Genomic DNA, 14202 nt, shown 5'->3' with positions numbered 1-14202 from the left:
GGCCACACAGTATATAGAGAGTAGGTTTTCATGGAGAACAAAGGAAATCCTTCCACCTCACAGAACTTGAGGTACGAAACAAATTTCATGTTCCGGAGAAAGTATAAAAGATCGGTGAAGAATCCAGCTACGAACTGGTGAGTTTGTCACAACTTGGGGAAGCTCATGGGAGACGGTGTGGCCACATTACCATAACGCTGTTTATATAATAGCCTCAGATATGAGATTTACATCTAATTGTTATATAAGATGAATGAGTGAGTATGATACTGTTTGTAAAAGTATGTAATATGATTTTGGACTGTTCAATGAAGGAAAACTCAAAAAGAGGATTGGAGTTAACTAAATCAGAGGACTGCCCCTGAGCCCAGTTAGGGTCAGACATCCTGGGACAGCCCTTTTTTGCCATTCCGAATAAAACCCCCACTCGGGTTTTCGATCAGCAGACCGAGCTTACCTCAATTACGTGATCGCTAAAGGTTGGAGACCATGTTTTTCTCCATTATGAGGGGACAAAGGTTGTAGACCATTGCTGAATCTTTTAACCATACCACGTGCTTAAACTCTTAGACTATCGATACCGACAGAATAAGAACAAGTCTTTGATATGAATTACTAGTCTGCAGCTAGGAATTCGGTATCATTGAACGCAAAGAACGACAACCGCCGAAACATCCATTCTATAACGAAACGAATGAATGTCACTCTGAACTATCCACTAACCACGACAGAGAGAGAGGGAGAGAGACGGACAATTCTACAAAAGAAATTAACTTTTCACCAGCGATCAAGACGACACACTGAGCTTAAATATATATATTGATTGCAGTTGTTCCCGAATGAGTGAGCGTTCATGTGCAAAGGATTAGCATTTCAATTGTTATAATTATCACTTTGTAGTGACTTCTTAGTCGACCCCCACTTCCCCTTTTGTCTAACAAGCCGCCATGCCGGTTTAGCCCACTAGGGCACATTCTCATTTCATGTAACCACATTTACCTTGTTTGTTTGTTTGTTTATGCATTTCTGTGAATTACTTAGTTGGTAATAAATACATTATTTAAGACAATTGATGTATGGATGACTCATAGTGAAGACTGGGTTCGTGCAGATACCCAAAAATGTACGACATTTGGAATGAGACTAACGTGAGGTAAAGTAAATAATAAATTAATTCGAAGACTAATTGATCAGATAAAATATCTGAAACGTTATTTTAGGAAATGATAACTTTGTAATCTGAATATTTTTCCTTGGTGCCCCGACTTCCTAGTAATTACAGTTACATGATTAATCAGTCTAATCGCGTAATAACTAATTACAGAGAATCTTTGATAAAAACTATCAGTCTTCAGTTAATGATAGTAAAGACACGACAGCGACAAGGCAAGATAGGCTTAGAATGGGGGTTTCTTCCCAAGCGTGTTCTCTGCATTTTTTAAAATCCATCCTTTTTGGTGGATTAAATGCAGATACAAATACATCCGTAAAGAGCTAATGTGTGCACGCGCATCTTACCCATCCAGACCTCTCCAAAACAACCCTGGCCCAGTTTGAGGTCGAGGTGGAGCGATTCCCGTGGGATTTCCCAGGCATCGCGGGCCAGGCCCTGGGTCTGAGGCTTCAGCACGGGACACACCTCCGTCAGACAGTGGCACAGCCCGTCTGCATGCTCTGGGGTTAGGTAGGGAAAGATAGAAAGAGGTATACTGTTACCAGCTAGACATTTAGCACTGTCCACCCTTGCTAGCACTATCCACATTAGGCAGTAAAAGCAGAGTTTTCTGCGAGACATTGCTGATAATAGTCAGATGTGCCAATCTGTTGGATATTCTTATTGAGTTATTTAGCAATGTCTGTTTCACTTTGACGCATGATCAATATGCTTGACAAAGACACTGCATACCATGTAAGAAAAAGTATATATATATATATATATATATATATATATATATATATATATATATATATATATATATATATTTACATATACATTTACACTAGTTGGAAAACAGAATGACAATTGCCCCAATCATGACCTTGACATGCATATTATAGTACATGGACAAATAAATAGAAAAACATTCAATTCAAGTTTGGTGTTACTCTCTGTATAATAGGAATTTTTGTAAGTAAGTGGTAAAGGTGTCACAAATGTGATTAGAATGTGTTACTTACTGCGATAGTGGAAGACCAGCTGCTGCAGACTGCTGAACTGGGTGCGTGAGGTGATATAGAAACCGCCGCTGTCTAGCTTGCGTATCTTGTAGTGTTTGACGTTGAGGCCTTTAGTGTTGTCATAGTCCAACACGGACAGGCAATAGGCTCCTGTTCATAAAAATAGAATTAGAAAATAATTTGAAAATAATTACAAAGTGTGTGTGTGTAACGAGGGATGGGTCAAAACAAATTAAATTGAATTCAAACGATATTGTCCCAGCAGAGACATTCATTGCACAGCCATGAGTAAATAAGAAACGATAATAGAACTAAATTAATTTGGAACGGCTGATGCTAAAAACAACTTGTACACTACAACCAGTACAGAGGGTAAGCCTCAATAGCACTGTGCTCTAGCGTTAATTCTAACAACATGCAACTGTGAAACTCCACTCCCTACGCCTTTATAAATCACTAACACACAATCAACAGTCAGCACTCACAGCTGTACCACTACCTGTAGAATCCATGGTGAGTGCATACGAAGGGCAAATTCTGATTACGCACTTCCCATACACTTCAATTGTGAGACACTTGCATGTTATTATATAAAACAGTCATTATAAAAAGAGACTTTTATCCAAAGCCACTTAAAGAACTGTCAACTTTAACAGTGACATATACACTCAGTGGCCAGTTTTGTATTTATTATGGATCCCCATTAGCTCTTCCTGGGATCAAGTTTATTAGTTACACTCATCTTTTACCGGGTTGGACCCCCTTTTGCCCCTAGAATAGCTCTAATTTTTTGGGGCACGGAAATATTGCTAAATTGGTATCGAGGGACCTAACGTGTGCCAGGCAGGATGGGGCCATGGACGCTACTTATGCCAAATCCTTACTCTGCCATCAGAATGATGCCACAGGAAACGGGATTCTGCAGACCAGGCAATGTTCCACTGCTCAATTGTCCAGTGTTGGTGATCACGTGCCCACTGGAGCTGCTTCTTTTTGTTTTTAGCTGATAGAGTGGAACCCGGTGTGGTAGTCTACTGCAACATCCTATTCGTAAACAAGGACCAACGAGTTGTACATTCCGAAATGCCGTTCTACACACCACTGTTGTACTGCACCGTTATTTGCCTGTTTGTGGCCCGCCTGTTAGCTTGCACAATTCCTGCCATTCTCCTTCAACCTCAGGACTACAGCTGACTGGATGTTTTTTTGTAACCATTCTCAGTAAATCATATACACTGTCGTGCGTCCAAGAGTCCAGACGTTTCAGAGATACTGAAACCGGCGAGTCTGGCACTGTCAATTCAGTGGCGGTCGTTGCCATTTAATTTACAGTACCAGTCAAAAGTTTGGACACACCTACTCATTCAAGCGTTTTTCTTTATTACTACTATTTTCTACATTGTAGAATAATAGTGAAGAGATCAAAACTGTGAAATAACACATATGGAATCATGTAGTAAACAAAAAGGTATTTTTGTTGATGACAGCTTTGCACACTCCTGGCATTTTCTCAACCAGCTTCATGAGGTCGTCACCTGGAAAGCATTTCAGTTAATTTGTGGAATTTATTTCCTTCTTAATTAGTTTGGTAAAAGACTAAGTCCATATTATGGCAAGAACAGATCAAATAAGCAAAGAGAAACAATAGTCCACCATTACTTTAAGACATGACAGTCAATCCGGAAACAAATCCAAATTTGAGATTTTTAGTTCCAACTGCAGTGTCTTTGCGAGACGCAGAATAGGTGAACGGATGATCTCCGCACGTGTGGTTCCCACCGGGTGCTTTGCTGGTGACACTATCTGTGATTTATTTAGAATTCAAGGCACACTAACCAGCATAGCTACCACAGCATTCTGTAGCGATACACCATGCCATCTGTTTGCACTTAGTGGGACTACCATTTGATTTACAACAGGACAATGACCCAAAACACACCTCTGGGCTGTGTAAGGGTTATTTGACCAAGAAGGAGAATGATGATGCTGCATCAGATGACCTGGCCTCCACAATCACCCAACCTCAACCCAATTGATATGGTTTGGGATGAGTTGGACCGCAGAGTGAAGGAAAAGCAGCCAACAGGTGCTCAGCATATGTGGGATCTCCTTCAAGACCGTTGGAAAAGCATTCCTCACGAAGCTGGTTGTGAGAATGCCAAGAGTGTGCAATGCTGTCATCAACACAACGGGTTACTATTTTTAAGAATAGTAATACGAAATTGGGGAGAAAAAAGGGTAAAACAAAAAAAACAAACAATTTGTTTAACACTTTTTTGGTTACTACATGATTCCATATGTGTTATTTCATAGTTTTGACGTCTTCACTACTATTCTACAATATAGAAAATAGTACAAATAAAGAAAAATCCTTGAATGAGTAGGTGTGTACAAACTTTTGACTGGTACTGTATATACAATATTTTTTTATGAACACGGCCTTATTTACTATTAATGTAAATAAATTGTGTATAAATTCATGTATGTTTTTCACCCTGTATTGTTCTGTTTGCAGCCACATACAAACAGCATGATCCCTTTGATCGTTGTATAATTCCTTCTCGCATCTACGTGCTCTCCTCCTCTCACCATTCCCATCGCTTATAGACTTCAGTGCACAACACATCAGCTTTCTGTGACCAGGGGGGAAAAAAACTTTCAAAGCCAAACCTTGGATTGTGACATATAGCTGGATCTACATCGTCATTAACGTCATAGTCAACATAACCACTAGAACGCAGGAGGATCCTCTGAGGATCCTCCACTGCTCAAAGTCGTTTAGGTCACGAGTTTTGCCCATTCTAACGTTCAACCGAACAGTAACTGAATGCCTCAATGCCTGTCCGCCTGCTTTATATAGCAAGCCACGGCCACGTGCATCACTGTCTGTAGGAGCAAAAGATTTGTGAACGGGGTGGTGTACCTAATAAACATGTACAGAATACACTGGGTGCACAACAAAAGTGGAACACCTTCCTAATATTGAGTTGCACCTCCTTTTGCCCTCAGAACAGCCTCAATTCATCGGGGCATGGACTCTACAAGGTGTCAAAAGCGTTCCACAGGGATGCTGGCCCATGTTGACTCAAATGCTTCCCCACAGTTGTGTCAAATTGGCTGGCGTGTCCTTTGGGTTTGGACCATTTCTTATACACACGGGAAACTGTTGAGCGGGAAAAACCCAGCAGCGTTGCAGTTCTTCACACTCAAACCAGTGCGCCTGGCACCTAATACCATACCCCATTCAAAGGCACTTTAATATGTTGTCTTGCCAATTCACCCTCTGAATGGCACACACACACATCCATGTCTCAACGCTTAAAAAACCTTCTTTAGCCTGTATCTCCCCCTTCATCTGCACTGATTGAAGAGTATTTAACAGGTGACATCAAAAAGGATCATAGCTTTCACCTGGTCAGTCTATGTGGTGGAAAGAGCAGGTATTCCTACTGTTTTGTGCACTCCGTGTATGGGTCCCATGTGGGAATCAAACCAGTAATGAAATTAAGTATGATCATGCTCTCCGGACTTCAGATCAAACCGGCGGCAAGACTAATGTTGCCAGCGCCATGCTCTAACAGTACCCCCTGAGCCAGGACTGAAGGAATGAAGCACACTACTTAGAGCATGCAACCCTACTCTACCCTCTAAAGCAGGGGAGTCAAACTCAATTCCAATCCGGTCTGCAATTTGTTTCCAATTAAGACCTAGACAACCAGATGAGGGGAGGTCACTAATCAATGACTGTAATTATTAAAAGCAAGTACAATGAAGGAGTGAAAACCTGCAGACAATCGGCCTTCGAGGACTGGAGTTTAACAAGTGCTCTAAAAGCATGAACCCTGCACACTTCTGCATGCACCATACACCCTATGGCAATAATACTACAAAACTCCTACACAAGCCTTTCTCTCTAAAATATTACTGCACATTAGAATACTTGCACCCTCAACACTATGGCATAGATCCTCCCCACTATAACACAAGCCCTACACACTACTATGCACCATACACACACACACACATCAGCATACACCATGCCTAGACCAAACTACACGCTACACCATATGAACTCTATACCCTAGAACATGAGCTCTATGCCCTGCAGAATGGAATCTAAAGCACCCTACGCTGTAAATCCTTTCCCTAGACCCTCCCCCTGTGTGTGTTTGTGTGTGTGACTGTGTGTGTGTGTGTGTGTGCGCGCAGAGATTTTATAGCCAGAGGAAATCCAGCACCCTTGCACGGTGACTTAGCTCTGCTTGTGTGATTCATTCACCCCCCCCCCCCCCCCCCCCCCCGTCCATTCACAGGTGCTCCACTCCCCCAATTCCTCCAAAATAACCCCCTCCCTACGCCACCGATCCACAGCTAGAGGCCCCCGGGACAAAAAGACCCAAAAAGTATCTATTCACGCATTTGGTCAGTACATTCTGTGTTAGAAAGGACTACTTCACAAAAGAAAGGAGAACGTCAACAAGGAATTTGACAATAATCAAAGTGCTTCTAATCCATGTCTAAAATGGCTGTCGCTCTCTCAGAGGTTCTTCTCACCTTTAGTGGTTTCGCTCTCTCGGACCAGGAAGGTTCCTCGTCGGTTCTGTAAACTCAGAAGGAGCCTCTCCGAGTTGCGCCGAGTTATCTTCCCAAAATACCACCTGCGAATGTGGACCAGAGTGAGTGAGAAAGAACAGTGAGAACCTGCCACTAAGCAGCTTTAAAGGAACGTCGTCATAGTTGTGGTCATGTTTTCAGACATCAAAAACAGCGTAATGTTAAGAAGAGTTTCCATTTCGTGCTATTGATTGTGTAGATCCAGTTACATGCCTCAACCAAATAAATGGAAATAATAATAGTAATAATAATAAGCACAGAAAAAACAAGATGTTATATGGTTCTTAAATATGGTACTTATCTTTTTCATTCATTTTGGATTGTGACATATAGCTGGATCTACAAAATAGATGGCCTTGGACGTGGAGTACTCTCAACAGAAAACCACTTTTCAGCTCTGAAAACACCTGACAAACTTTGATTTTGTAGGGTAAATGTCCCTTTAATGTCCCTATGAAGCACTACTTTTGCACATCTTTTTTGCACATCATTTTTGAAAACCACTAGCTGGCACAGCCACAAAGTCATAAAATCTGATTTTGAACCTAACGTTAACCACACTGCTACACCTAATGCCTAACCTTACATTAAGACCAAAAAGCAACAACAAAAAAAATCACACATTTTTACAGTTTAGCCAATTTTGAATACAGCTGGCCCATCTATTGGAAATCACTCAGTTCTGCCTCCAGGACAAGATTCATGACAATAAACGGCAATCTGCGAGAAAACAGGAAGAAAGAAAAGTTGAGGTACTCTTCTGCCTGGATGGAGTCAGAGGGGGCCACGTAGTTGCTGGGGATATAACCGCTTTCTCCAGTGGTCAGAGACCGAGCGAGCCACCAGTCCCCTTCCCTACAGCACGACAGAGGAGAGGAGGAGACAACAGGGTTATTGGGACTGGGACAATCAGAACCCTTCCCTGGGTTCATTCAGGGTACTAACTGGTTATTCACATCAGATACAGACTATTTGACAGTGGTTGAAGCCTAAAAACACCACCGTGAGTAAACTGATTTCTGTGCTCATATCATGAAACTCACAGGATAATAAAATTAACTCTCTTGACTAAATAAGAATTAATAAAACAGGGATACCAAGTGAACACAATATGACTGATTATACCATATTCTGTGCCTTTTCACCTTTGCCTTCATAAGCACAATTGTTTGGTTTGCTTGTAGTGACCAGTAATTATCTCAACAACAAAATAAGACTGGTTACTACACATGATGTAGCTTGGGTTAACAAATATTACCTCAGTGCACATTTTGAGGAAAAACAGGTTCAATGGAAAGAGGAACGGTGGTGAGATAAGTTAAGACAGGGGGCTCAGAAAGGACTAGTTCACTGACCTGAAGCTGTACTTTCTCCTAAGAGAAACCATGAAGCGTGAGAGAAGGAAATAACAGAAACAGCAAAGAACATCAAAAACATGGAGAGAAATGCAGCAAACAACACTGCACAGCACACAAGACAAGACAATACTTCAAGCATTTCAGACCATTGAACAATAACAGAAAAAAATACAATCTGCACCTAACTCCAAAATGGCTTGACCTGAAGTGGTTGTATTTGAACCATGCATTTTAAATGTCTTCCTATAGTGTCTTATGAGTTATGTCTTTAACGCAGCTCTGTTGTACTTGTGTATTTTGTATTTTTTCCTGCTGCAACAAAAATACCCAGTGAAGGAACAAATAAAGATTTTGGAAACAAACTGGCTTGTGTCCTTTAAAGAGATGCTTTGGAAAGGTCATAGACTTGGAAATAAAAACAAACAAAAAAAACGATTTTTAACAATTAGACCCAATCAACACTAGAAGGGCTACAATCTGGGTTGTGTTTATTAGAGCACACAACATAAAACGTTCCGTTACGTTTTTCAACAGAAAAATGAAAATGTGTGATTTTTATAGAACAGGCAGTGCTTTTAGTTTGTTTTCTTTCATTTGGCGCCTAATGAACATGACTTGACAAGGCTGTCAATGTAAGATCTGAAAGCATTAGTAGTCGAGTTGTACCGAGGTGATGGGGTCGAGAGAAAGGGGACAGACGTTGTCTGGCTAACGAGGAATTATGAATAAGTGGGCACTCTGTGACTGTGTGTGTGTGTGTGTGTGTGTGTGTGTGTGTGTGCGAGCACACACACACACACACACACGAGTGAGTGAGCAAGCGAGCGAGCTCATGGGTGTGTGTTTGTTTATACAAAGTGCTTGCATGCATGTGTCTGTGTTTACAGAACAATGTGTGTGTTTGAGTTTGTCTATGTCTGGATGAGTGTGTGTGTCTAGGTGGAAGTACAGTGTGGATAAGTTGGATCTAAACAGGAAGATGATGGCGTGGGCATCTCCTTACGTGTTGTTGACGATCTGCAGCCGCTCGCCTTTCTTGAACGTCAGGTCCGAGGCAGTCCGTGACTCATAGTCATAGAGCGCCACAAATGTAGTGACACCTCCTGTGGGACAGACACACACACACACAAACACTGTATCTTAGACATGGGAGATTTGGGCTAACACACATCTGATTAACAGCAAAAGGCAAAAAGTACAGTATCCTCTTCCTGCAATATACAGCTCATATTGATATAAACCTGAATATTAACATAGATTCATAGAACTGGGTATTATTTTTTCCATAACCATTACTCAGGCAGGAGGATTACTAGCTCCTTTGCCCCCGCTTACATATGTTGTCTCAATTTAATATTTTGGCATTCGCATCTTAAAACATTACACTGGAGGTCTTTGCACTTCACCAGCAGGAAAAAAAAGAGGAAACACTGGGCTGTATATTACAATTTAGCATCTCCCAAAAAGAGATATCGGGCATTTACATTAGGGCTGCCCAATTGTCCTTGAAGGTAACAACATATATAGCTTACAACAACCATCAGATTTAGAACGTGGAATCTCGGGCCTACATTGATTGGTTAATTAGTTGCCGGATGGGGATAACCCGAGCCTGCAGAAAATTCCCAATATGAGAGGGCAACCAATCTCTTTACAGGAAATGCTAAATAATTACTGACACATAGTTAGATGCCTGGCGCTGAACTTGGATATTATAACGTTGTCTGGTCTGTGAGTCTTCAAAGTCAAACTGAAGATGGTTTTGCACTCTAAGCAGTTGCAGCCTTAAGGGAACACTTAAAATATGTTTTACTTTCTATATATGTGAAAATGGTGTGTTTCTATGTTTTGTAGTCAAAAAGATAAGACACTGGTAGGTGCTGGATATCATGAACATGAGGTAAAAAATAAGCAAATTGTTCCTTTACCTTCATTGTGAATTAGGGTGTTTTTCTAAGCGCTGCTTTAGAGCGACGGTGCCCAAACTCTGAACTACGCTTTAGGGCCTAAGGACATCAAATCCAGTTTAGTCTAGTTGATAAAAAAAAGGGGCATTCGTGTGAATGATGACATTTTGGATGTTCCTCAAACAAAATCCATAGAAAGATCCTTCAGGGGAAGGATGTTTGCTTTACACTTAATCTGTACCCAAAATGATTGAGAAATAATTATTTAAAAGAAATGGGTGACATTTACATTCCAAAGGGACATGTAACATATTTCCATTTGAATGTTCCATAATGTTTTTGCCTGCTTCATGCAGCCCAGGCAGCATTGGAACGTCCTGCTCCACCTACCTGCCAGTGGTCCTCTGTGAGGAGAGATGATGCTTTGGAAAGGTCATAAACTTTTAAATTAAATAAAAAGCCTCAACTATCAGAGCCAATCAACACTAGAAGGGCTAGAATCAGGGTTATGTTTATTAGAGCAAGCAAAAGAAAACTTTTTTTTTAACCCTTTTTCAACAGAAAAACAAAAATGTGTGTTTCTTATGGGACAGGCAGTGCCTCACTGTTTTAGTTTGTTTTCTTTAATTTGGTGCCTAATGAATATGTCATTGTAAGATCTGAAATCATTCCACCTGCTCCACTTACCTGCCAGTGGTCCTCTGTGAGGAGAGATGATGCTGCCCGTGTGGTCCACCCCGCCGAACAGTGCCAGCTCAGGGGTGTTGGTGGGGGCATGCCCGGGGTGGTGGCCACGCCTCGTGCCCCCTACGGCGGGACTTCTGTTGGGGGTCTGAGTCTGCTGGGCTGGGCTGAGGTGGTGGTGCATGCTGTCCAAGCCTGTTCCAATGGTTCCATCCAGACTCAGTGAGCGCTGACCCGGCTCCTTAGGCTTGCTCTTGCCGACTCCCATCAGCAGACCTGAGTAAAAGAAACAATGATTCAAATCTCAAGTTGATCCATTTCAATCTTTCTCAATGCAGATTAGACCTGTTTGATTCAATGCAATCTCTCAATTCAATTCTATACACTGAATTCAATTCCCTCAAGCCAGAACTCATGATTGGATGGAGAGACACCACTCTTCCTGATTGGTTCTAACTAACCCCTTTCCGTGCAACGGTATAATCATTCAGCTGGGTGGGGTTCATTAGGACCCAAACAAAATAAAACAGGCTGAAACAAGGAGGGGACTACCTGGACTTGTCCAACACGGCACACTTATTTTGTTTTCTATTGCAAAACATTTTAAAATAATGAAAACCAACCTGGTGAACACCAACCATAAATAAATACAGATTTACACAATAAGACAGTGTATAATTGCGATGAACGGAAATATCGGACTTGGTCGAAGTTGGCAACAACGCTTGTCGTCATCATCTGTAATTCTAGTGTTAGTTAAAAACCGCTGCATTTCAAGTTGAATCCTGTTCTTACGTACTCTCAGTTACAAACATGGACACAAACACCAGTTCAATTCTTCTCTCTGCACAACAGAATGAGTCACAGTGAGGAAGCCTATTACAGGCTAGATGATACACATGCACACAGCTTGTTCCGTTGTGAGCAGCAGGCCTCTCAGTTCCAGACAGTGTGTGTGAGCAGCTGTTATGATCTGTCCCTGAGAACAGAAGCTCTGACACACACACACACACACACACACACACACACGTCTCTCAAATCCAGTTTCCAACACACTTACTGACTGTGTGTGTGTACAGACAAGTTTCAATCTTTATTTGTCGTACGGGATATGCATGGTATGCATCCTCCAATGAAATGCTTACCTACAGGTTCCTTCTCGAAAATGCAACAGCAATAAGAAATAGTCAACAACAAGAATATGAACAAAGCAAATGGCAGCTGAGTAGAATAAACATTTTAGCATAAGTAAAATTCAGGAAGGCAATTTATAGTACAATATTCACTTGTGTATTGGGGAAAGGGGGATGGGGGGCCAGTGTATAAATTGAGCAGTATAATAAGAGTCTGGTAGCAGTCAGTTGTGCAAAGGTTGGGAGAATCAGAGCAGCTGGCCAGTCCAGTTCAAGTGTTCAGCAGTCTGATGGCTTGTTCAGCAGTCTCATTCTCCGATACCGTCTGCCCGGCGGTAAGGGAGAGAACAGCTTGTGGCTGGGGTATGTGGGATCCTTAATAATGCTGCGTGCCTTCCTCAGCCTTCGTTTCGAGTAGATGTCCTGGATGGGTGGAAGCACGGTCCCAGTGATGTACTGGGCCGTCTTCACCACCCACTGGAGGGCCTGGCGGTCGTGGATGGAGAAATTTCCTTACCAGGCCATGGTGCAACTAGTTAGTACGCTCTCGATAATGCTGTGGTATTATTTGGAGAGAACCCGGGGCAGCATGCAGAATTTATCCAGCCGTCTTAGGAAGTAGAGATGCTGTTGCGCCCTCTTGACAAGAGTGATGGTGTTGTTGGTCCAGGACAAGTAAGTCCTTGGTGATGTGGACTCCAAGGAAATTAAAACTTGTGACTCTCTCTACTACAGTCCCATTGATGTAGATTGGGACATTATCCCTCATCTGATATCTGAAGTCAACAATCAACTCCTTTCTTTTGCTCATGTTGTCGTCATGACACCGTAGCACCATTTCACTTACCTCCTCCCTAAAGGCTGACTCGGCGCTGTTGGTTATCAGGCCTACAACCGTGGTGTCGTCAGCAAACTTTATGATGGAGTTGGTGACGAGCTAAGCCATGGGCGAACAGCAGAGGACTGAGGACACCCCTGGGGCACCCCAGTGTTAAGAGGTGCTGTTGCCAATCCTTACAACATGTGGTCTGCCCGTCAGGAAGTCCAGGATTCAGTTGCAGAGGGTGGCGTCCAGACCCAGGGTTCTGAGCTTGGTGTCGAGCTTGAAGGGAACAATAGTGTTGAATGCTGAACTGTAGTCAATGAACAGCATTTACACATATGTGTTCCTCTTGTCGAGATGTGTTACGGCCGTGTGAACACAGACAGGGTTGAGTGTGACTAACAGAGGGTGGGGGAGGAGCAGATTAACTGGGAAGAGCTAAAAAAAGGAATGGGGGGGGGGGGGTGCGCTGCTGCAGCATTTGAGGTTGTGGTTGTGTATGTGTTGCTGCATTTGTCCATGAGTGTGAATGGATTTTTAGACACATTCGAGTGCAGGTGTGGAGATTTCTTCTCTGTTTTGGGGTTTTTAAGACATTGTTGTGTGTGTGTACTCAGATGAAAAGGTAAGGAACATGCTGTGTGTGTGCGTTCATGCGTGTGCATTCATGCTAGGGCTGGGCGATATGGCCAAAATATTATATCACGGTATTTAAAAAATTACAAATAAAAAAGTTTTTGAATGATAAAAGTACTACATTTGCTTTATGAGTAGTGAGTGATCCTAGGGTGGCAACACATACACTCTAAGTGATTTCAATGAGTCTTTCTCCATGCTGATTGTTTTATACTGTTCAATTCGACTAAAACAAATTTCAGCACTTTTATCATTTCTGCATTTCCTGTACTCAATTGCAGGGGTGGAAAAATTGCAGTGGTGGAAAAAGGAAAAAGTGAAAGCCACCCAGTAAAATACTACTTGAGTAATAGTCTAAAAGTATTTGGATTTAAATATACTTAATTATCAAAAGACAATGTAAATGATAAAATGTACTTAAGTATCAAAAGTAAAAGTATAAATGATTTCAAAGTCCTTATATTAAGCAAACCAGATGGCACCATTTAATTTTTTTAATTTACGGATAGCCAGGGGCACACTCCAACACTCATAATTTACAAACAAAGCATTTGTGTTTAGTGAGTCCTCCAGATCAGAGGCAGTAGATGACCAGGGATGTTCTCTTGACAAGTGCATGAATTGGACCAAGTTAAAGTAAAAGTTGTCAAAAAAATAAATAAATAGTAAAGTAAAGTACAGATACCCCCAAAAATATGTTATCTTAAAGTACTTTACACCACTGCTCAATTGAGATCATTTCCACACTGCCACGTAGGGCTGCACGATATGGGCAAATAATCTAGGACTTATTTTTAGCCAAATGTTGCAATTGCGATTTTACTAATCATGGAAATAGAATGACCATTTTAATTCTATAATTATAATAG

The 14202-nt window shown here is 41.7% G+C and overlaps 1 protein-coding gene across 2 annotated transcripts in view; it reads right to left on the bottom strand.

The window, feature by feature from the left end:
• LOC139370676 (proto-oncogene tyrosine-protein kinase Src-like) overlaps window positions 1–14202 on the bottom strand; it is a 37735-nt gene that overhangs the window by 15659 nt on the left and 7874 nt on the right. The window contains exons 3-9 of one of the 2 annotated variants that reach the window (XM_071110296.1): window positions 10745–11017; window positions 9154–9253; window positions 8148–8165; window positions 7549–7647; window positions 6733–6836; window positions 2179–2328; window positions 1519–1674 (exon numbers count right to left, since the gene is read on the bottom strand). In XM_071110296.1, coding sequence (XP_070966397.1) covers window positions 1519–1674; window positions 2179–2328; window positions 6733–6836; window positions 7549–7647; window positions 8148–8165; window positions 9154–9253; window positions 10745–11009 — 892 coding nt within the window. In that variant the 5' untranslated portion in view covers window positions 11010–11017. Of the gene's footprint in view, window positions 1–1518; window positions 1675–2178; window positions 2329–6732; window positions 6837–7548; window positions 7648–8147; window positions 8166–9153; window positions 9254–10744; window positions 11018–12721; window positions 13094–14202 lie in introns of those variants that run through there. The other variant, XM_071110297.1, reaches the window with a different exon arrangement.

This window comes from Oncorhynchus clarkii, chromosome 17 (assembly GCF_045791955.1).
Source record: "Oncorhynchus clarkii lewisi isolate Uvic-CL-2024 chromosome 17, UVic_Ocla_1.0, whole genome shotgun sequence".
NCBI lineage: Eukaryota > Metazoa > Chordata > Actinopteri > Salmoniformes > Salmonidae > Oncorhynchus > Oncorhynchus clarkii.
The sequence above is the reverse complement of the archived record's forward strand: the minus strand, read 5'-3'. Positions and strand labels throughout refer to the sequence as shown.